The sequence below is a fragment of the Hypomesus nipponensis genome, chromosome 4 (assembly GCF_054491055.1).
Source record: "Hypomesus nipponensis isolate SF chromosome 4, ASM5449105v1, whole genome shotgun sequence".
Taxonomy (NCBI): Eukaryota; Metazoa; Chordata; class Actinopteri; order Osmeriformes; family Osmeridae; genus Hypomesus; species Hypomesus nipponensis.
The window spans coordinates 14,860,001-14,867,530 of NC_140364.1; the positions used below are offsets into that span (position 1 = coordinate 14,860,001).

General features: G+C 42.9%; 2 protein-coding genes across 4 annotated transcripts in view; both read left to right on the forward strand.

The window, feature by feature from the left end:
- Positions 1-2,906, forward strand: part of cratb (carnitine O-acetyltransferase b) — an 8,938-nt gene extending 6,032 nt beyond the window's left edge. Inside the window, exons 11-15 of one of the 2 annotated variants that reach the window (XM_084696906.1) lie at positions 317-439; positions 690-825; positions 950-1,012; positions 1,164-1,301; positions 1,898-2,906. In XM_084696906.1, the coding sequence (XP_084553032.1) occupies positions 317-439; positions 690-825; positions 950-1,012; positions 1,164-1,301; positions 1,898-2,101 (664 nt within the window). In that variant the 3' untranslated portion in view covers positions 2,102-2,906. The remainder of the gene's footprint in view (positions 1-316; positions 440-689; positions 826-949; positions 1,013-1,163; positions 1,302-1,897) is intronic. The other variant, XM_084696907.1, reaches the window with a different exon arrangement.
- A 176-nt stretch (positions 2,907-3,082) lies between these two features.
- Positions 3,083-7,431, forward strand: ppt2b (palmitoyl-protein thioesterase 2b). 2 transcript variants are annotated; one of them, XM_084697180.1, is made up of 8 exons: positions 3,083-3,504; positions 4,070-4,223; positions 4,487-4,582; positions 4,805-4,912; positions 5,218-5,301; positions 5,457-5,541; positions 5,715-5,769; positions 6,105-7,431. In XM_084697180.1, exons 1-8 carry the CDS (start codon positions 3,331-3,333, stop codon positions 6,246-6,248), a joined length of 900 nt encoding a protein of 299 aa, XP_084553306.1. In that variant the 5' UTR covers positions 3,083-3,330; the 3' UTR covers positions 6,249-7,431. The 2 variants fall into 2 exon arrangements, with proteins under 2 accessions (XP_084553306.1, XP_084553307.1); XM_084697181.1 differs by lacking the exon at positions 3,083-3,504 and adding an exon at positions 3,532-3,813.
- The last annotated feature ends 99 nt before the right edge of the window (positions 7,432-7,530 follow it).

The window sequence follows — 7,530 nt, forward strand, 5'->3', positions numbered from 1 at the left end:
TTGATCGCGTGGATCATTCTATCCAGAGACTGTTGTGCTCTTTGATTTATCCGATTTTGGGCAATCTTCTTAATATTATTCAAATGTAACTTTTTATTTTTTTTTGTGGGGGAAATGTTCATGCTTAATTGGATGGATTGTAAATGAATTGAGACAGGAACAGAAGATGGAGGGAGAGACATGCAGCTAAGGGTGAAGGATGGATTCCAACCCGCTGCAGTGAGGCCTCAGCCTTCACGGTACGCCCACTCATCCTGTGGGCTACCGAAGTGCCGGTAACTTTGTAACCCTCTGTTCTACCTGGGTGTCCCTTCAGCCTGATCAACGACCTGGATATAAACTGCTTCAACTTCCAGCGGTTTGGGAAGGAGCTGCCCAAACGACACAATCTCAGCCCCAACTCCTTCATTCAGGCTGCGATTCAGTTGGCCTACTACAGGTCAGCTCCTCAAACCAGACCCCCTCTCCATAGAGACACAACACACAATAAGATTTTGTTCTGTGTGCCGAATATTCCTTATAAACACTTTGATTTAGATTTTACGTGTAAGAGACATCTTACACGTAAACATTTTGGAAGCTCCTAGACCACACGAAACTTTGAAACTTTATATTTTTTTGCTGATGACCTTTTTGTAATTTCTCATGTTCCTTTTCATCCTTTTTGGCGTGTGTACTTCCTGGGTCAGAGTTCACCGCGAGGTGTGCCCTTCCTGTGACATGGCCTCTCAGCGCATGTTCAGGGGCGGACGCACCGACTACATCCGCTCCCCGACCAATCAGACGCTCCGCTTTGTGAAGGCCTTCGATGACCCGGTCGTGTCGGTGAGAGAACCTTCTAGATGAGGGGGGGGGGGGAGGGATGGGGGGAGGGGGGGAGGTTAAGAAAGTGTTAAACTTCTGTATCTGGAGCCAGTTGTTGTTGTGACATATGTCGTTTGTGTTTCAGACGGAAGCCAAGCGGGAACTCTTAAGAGAAGCTGTAGAGGCCTACAGTGCTCTCACTGACCAGGTAACCGTCAGTTAAGGTCAAAAATTACTTAAAATAAAATGTGACAGTGTAACAAGTTTTTCTCCATTTGTTTTTTTTCATTTGATCCACACCCTCTTTGTTTCACTGTTCTCAATCCACACCTTCATTTAGTTTAATGTATTTTGTTCAGGCACTCAGGGGGCAGGCCATTGACCGCCACCTGCTGGGCCTAAAGCTGCAGGCCATAGAGGAGGGACTGAGCGTGCCCAGACTGTTCATGGACACAGCCTACGGCCTGGCCACACACTGGAAACTCAGGACAGGACAGGTACAGCACCACACACCTGGCACAGGTACCTGCACACTGCACACTACACACTGCAGACTGCACACTGCACACTGCACACTACACACTGCACACTGCACACTGCACACTGCACACTGCAGACTGCACACTGCACACTGCACACTACACACTACACACTACACACTGCAGACTGCACACTACACACTGCAGACTGCACACTACACACTGCACACTACACACCCTGGGACAGATACAGCACCACACACCTGGCACAGGTACCTGCACACTACACACTACACACTGCACACTGCACACTGCACACTGCACACTGCACACTGCACACTGCACACTACACACTGCACACTACACACCCTGGGACAGATACAGCACCACACACCTGGCACAGGTACCTGCACACTACACACTGCACACTGCACACTACACACTGCACACTGCACACTACACACTACACACTACACACTGCACACTACACACTGCACACTGCACACTGCACACTACACACCCTGGGACAGATACAGCACCACACACCCTCTCTGCTTGGGTGTCGACCATTCGATGAATGAGCCAGACTTTGATCAGACGTAACCCCTGTGTAGGTGCCGTCCAACACAGACAGCGTGATGTGTTTCGGTCCCCTGGTCCCCGACGGATACGCCGTGTGCTACAACCCCCAGCAGGACCACGTCCACTTCTCCATAACGGCCTTCAACTGCTGTGACGAGACTCATGCTGAAACGCTGGCCCTCACCCTGAAGAGCGCCCTCTGTGACCTCCAGGAGTTACTGCAGCCCAGCGTGTAGAGCTCTCTTGCTGGGCTTCACTCCAGCATGTGCTGGGGGGAAAATAAATGTATTAGGCTTGTCAACGAGCTGATTTAGAGCATTGTGTGTGCTGGATAAGGGCTGGAGCATGCCCCTACAGGAGGGTCAGCCAGCCCTCGTGTAGAGGTTACAAGGAAAATGCCTGTTATCGCCTTGTATTTGCGGTGCTAATGTTTGGATAACCAATTGATCTGAACTGGTTGCTGTGCTCTTTTGTTGGCTAACCTGCTGCCATAAATCACTATTTTGAGACAAAATCAGAGAAACAACAATTAGCTGTGCAGTTGTTACAAGCACACTGCTAATATCTAACAGACTGTACTTCCGCCCATGTCGGACAGCATCTGTGAATGTACTCCTGAAAGAGTCTGCGTTCAGTACCTGCCACGGTGGTGTTTTAGAGGAGGGGGTGAGGTGGCAGGTGTGTCAAGTGTGTTTGTAGTCCTGGTACCTTTGTACCACAAAACCAGCCTCTGGGTTGTTAAGTAAAAGATTTGCCGAGGAGATATTTGTTGTTTTGGGGTTGTGGATAATAATCACTTACTTGTGTTGTGTCATGTGCCTCTTGTGTTAAGCGTTTACATTTATGCATTTCAGTGTGTCCTAATTTTGTGCTGTGTTGGATGAGTTTCTTGCAAACCTTTAGTTAGCCGGTAAAGGACCAAATCTCTATTTTGGCACAAAAAAAAACACAAGTTTGTCTCAGCTCTGCATATGAATATATTCTTGTTATTACCTTTGTATCATAATTGCCAATAAATATATTGCGATATTCTTAAAGAAATACTGGGCTGAAATGTTTTTTGATGAGAGGTTTATGGATTATATACATGTTCTGCATCATCATCGCATATTTAAAACCTGAAAATTAAAAATAGTTCAGTACGTTCTAATCTTCGAAGAACCTGTCATCGAAACAGGAAATGACTTCACGCGTCTCAGAACCGGAACAAACAAACCAAGACATCTTTAGAAACGAAATGCGCCAGCTGTTAGTAGATAGGTATACTGTCCAGGGACTAACTGGCAGTGCGTCCTGAATCAGCAGGATTTCAAAAGGGATTGTATTTATTTTTAAGGAATTGACTATGTTTTTTAAATCGTATGCGATATAACACGTGTAGCATTTCAAGCTACTATATTTTTAGTTGAGAACATTGCACATTTTATTTTTAAATTCTCTAATTAAATTTTGTAATTTGTCTTAAATGAAGTCGACCTCCGTTATCTCAAACCGGAGGTGCGGGGCCGCCAAGTTGTTGTGGCCGGTCTTTGGTGCGTGTCTTGTGGCTGCAGTCATCGGATACAAGCCGGTGGTGATAGTGCATGGGTTGTTCGACAGCCCCGGCGCATTCGTCAATTTAATGCGTTTTATAAACCAGGTGAGTGTAGGCTATGTTGAGAAGGCGCACTTTCTGTGTCATATCTAGGTTTGTATGTTGAGATATATGTTGCATTTCTCTTAGCAACAATGATCAGTACACAATGTCCTTTTACGGGACACGAGCGTTCACTTGGCACACGCCAACGTTTATAAAAGACCAAGAGGCTATCGCGTTGCAATAAATTCTGAGAATTATCTTGTATAACATAATAGAAATGGATATAACCGGTAGTGGTGATACAGCGTTTTAATGTTGTTGTGAAACGAAAGAAACTGAAGACAGCAGCGAGACATTCTTATCGTGATGGTAGTTATCTTCAAGCTTTTTCCCACAATTGGTTATCTATCTTCTGTTACCAGACTAGGCAGGCTGTACTTTGCGAGGCACACATACATTTTATGAGACTTTTCTAACGAATAACTTGGTTTTATACATAACTTTTTACACTGGTAATTCACTCACTTTTGGTTATGTCATTTCAACTATTTCACAAACGGTTGTTGTATCACTATACTTTCCCCTCAGTGTTTTATTAAAATGACAACATCCCCCTCTCCCTCAGTCTCACCCAGGAACCAATGTATCGGTCATTGACTTGTACGATCACAGTGCTAGCCTCCAGCCACTGTGGACACAGGTAGAAGGCTTCAAAGCTGCCATCTATCCCATCTTACAGAACGCAGAAGATGGTGTCCATTTCATATGCTACTCTCAAGGTAGGCTAATGTGTGTGTGTGTGTGTGTGTGTGTGTGTGTGTGTGTGTGTGTGTATATATGAGTGTGAGAGACTGAAGGCCATTTCCCCATATACATTTTGTAGAACAGTTCTTGCGGTAAAGATACCAAAGATTGTCCTCTCAGAAAAACCCCTGGGGTTTCCTACTTCGTAGCTGTGCTGCAGCTACACATAGTTTCATTTCTGTGGAGAGGATTTTTACAGTTGAACTGAAATTTGTGACTCATTCTGTTCCTGTGGCAGGTGGGCTGATATGCAGAGGGATTCTATCCACTCTTCCCAACCATAAAGTCCACTCCTTCATCTCTCTGTCCTCTCCCCAGGCAGGCCAGTATGGAGGTCAGTTACATTAGAGTACATTTGAGCGTTTATGTTCCCCAATAAGGAACTGAATGTGGTTTATACCGTTTTATAGACAGCTATACAGCTCTGGCCCCCATTTACATTTTCCATTTGAAACATTTAGCAGACGCTTTCATCCTAAGCGACATTAAAACAGCAAGTTTCACTTGACAGTTACATATTTCAAGTTCTCTGTGTATGTGTGTGTGTTTTTTTTAGACACAGACTACCTGAAGTACATCTTCCCTCAGTTTGTCAAGTCTAACCTGTTCCACCTCTGCTACACTTCAGTGGGACAGCGAATCTCCATCTGCAACTACTGGAACGGTCAGTCGTTCAGTTCTGTCTTACAGTGTATTTATTCAGCCAGGGACGTAGGTCTCATTATACATAAGGCAGGTCCTACCCACTTTATGAAAATGGCAAATCTGTCCCCTCCACTTTCGATAAAGAAGATCATATCGAACCACTCGGCAAACACCAAAGCGTTATGAAAATATGTACAAATAGTGGATGTAAAAAGTGCAGCAGAAAATCAGGGATCAGAAAAGCCTCGTTTGGTTCCTCTTAGACCACATGTAACAGGAGAGATCAACTTCCTGAATGTTCACAATTCTTGTTGTCTCCCCCAGATCCTCACCATAGGGACATGTTTGTGAACACCAGCGACTATCTGGCCCCTTTGAACGGAGAGAGAGCACATTCCAATTCAACAGGTTAGCAGTACATCTCACGCCAAACATATCCATATAACACTGTGTGTGTGTGTGTGTGTTCTATCCAAAGGGGGATTTGAATCTGCGATCTCTTGATCTGCTGTCAAATGCTCTAACCACTAAGCTTCACCCTTCCCCATTCTTCTCGTCCACAGCATGGAAGAAGAACTTCCTGCAGATCAAGAAGCTGGTCCTGATTGGTGGGCCAGACGATGGTGTCATCACACCGTGGCAGTCGAGGTGAGTTGTACTTCCTGTTCTAAACAGGAAGACAGGTGTTTTTTGACTCATTCCAACCTTGCCCTTGTGAGTCGTTGTTCTGGGCATAGTATCTGCGAATGATAATCTACACAAAAGGATTAAGACAAGATTTTTCTAGTTTTATAATAATCCTCTGTTATTGCCTTCTGCAGTCAGTTTGGTTTCTATGACGACAACGAGACGGTTGTGGAAATGAAAAATCAAGATGTGAGTATGAGTTATGACCTTTGATTGAGCTGTGTCATGTGACCCTACACAGCAGGAAGGTCATGAATTCCAGTTATCTTTATTGAGAATATTTATTCCTTAAGTGACCTGTTCAAAGTAGATTATTTTATTTTAAGGTTAGTTCTACAGCACCTCCCTTATGTTATGTAAAGCATTCTGAATGTGTACAGTGTGATATTTTAGTTTTGAATTAAATGAATTCTCTCCTTCGTGAATAATGAATGAATACCACGTTGCTTTGGATAGAAGTGCTTAAATGAATACAAATGTAAATGTTTTCTTCAACTGTCAGTTGGACTCTGCTGTGTTTGCAGATGTATCTGAGTGACGTGTTTGGACTGAAGACCCTGAACGCTCGTGGAGATCTGTACCTGTGCTCCATGGCAGGTGTTGAACACGTCATGTGGCATTCCAACCAGACGGTCTACGACTACTGCATCGACAAGTGGCTCATCTAGAGCAGAGATCTTTGCACAAACACACACATACATGTCAAACCTCGGTGCGATGCGTGCTCGCGTTACCACTGCGTGTGAAACTCTCGTCTGCACTAAATTGTGAAATTGCTCATCACATTTTTCAAAAGTTTCCACGTTCTGTTTACCATGCCATTCTGGAACCGCATAGTCGTACACTTTTACATGTGTATCCATGTGTGTTTGTTACCTCAGAAAACATGAGAACACAACAGTGCCTGAGATACATCCTGTATGTTTTCTGGCGTTGGTGTTTTTAACTGGAGCTAATTTTTCCCTGTTTTAAAAAAAACAGACATTTATTTTATGTCTTGTCAGGATGTGATCACGTTTGTTACGTTTTTCCTAGAACTTCAGAACCCAAGAACCGCTTCAGTGGAATCATGCCTTTTTATGTTTAGAAGGTTCCCTTCATGTCTCAGTATTTCATTGTATTTTCCAAACCAAAGTGCTAAGGAACAGTGACAGTGCTAAAACAGGATATGAATAAGTGAGGAAGAAAAACTGTAATCTAAAAAGGGAATGTTTAAAAGAGGGATGTATGGAGATAGAGATGGGTAAAGATTGGCAGTGCTACATTAGCATGTATGTGTCCACAGAGTATGTTGTGTGCAATGTGCCTCTCCTTGCATTTAAGATATCTCAGGCATTGGTTCAAACCTCTTGTCTATGTATCATATTACATATTTGCATGTTTATTTTGTACATTTTGGATGGAAAATTGGATTGTGTAAACTCAGTACAAAGACTTGGTTACATTGCACAAAAGAATTAAGTTAGAACCAGCAAATAAGCATCAGGATTTAAGAGATTTAAGGGAAATGTTATACCTTGTATACCTGCTTTGTATCAATGGTGAACTTTGCAGTATTATGTGCGTGCGTTTTAATATGGTTTAATCTTCTACTTGGATTTTGTGACCATTTATGGAATATTGTTGTATATTTAAGGAATTGCTAAAGGGATTTCCTTGTTTGATGTCTGCATTTCTTATAGAAAACTTTTAACATACCTATTCATTATTTAACTGATATTTGCTCCTATCATATTGACTCAGTCAATTTACCGATGTGCTTTACAGTTTCTACAGTTTCAAAAACGTTTTAAGCAAGAACAAAGTTGAAATTGGGAAGTTAGCAACAATAAAACAAATATAGAATTTTGATTGTTTGGCATTTTTGTGATAAAAATGTGCATACAAATGTATACCTAAATTTCTTGTTTTTATGACCGTAATGTGATGGAACTACAATTCCCAAAAAGC

Bases quoted from the DNA above. Each gene is read 5' to 3' on its own strand.
- ppt2b (XM_084697180.1), top strand. From the start codon at position 3,331: ATGAAGTCGACCTCCGTTATCTCAAACCGGAGGTGCGGGGCCGCCAAG. The intron at 4,583-4,804 runs GTCAGTTACATT...TGTTTTTTTTAG, and splicing joins CCAGGCAGGCCAGTATGGAG to ACACAGACTACCTGAAGTAC. The intron at 5,302-5,456 runs GTTAGCAGTACA...TCTCGTCCACAG, and splicing joins AGCACATTCCAATTCAACAG to CATGGAAGAAGAACTTCCTG.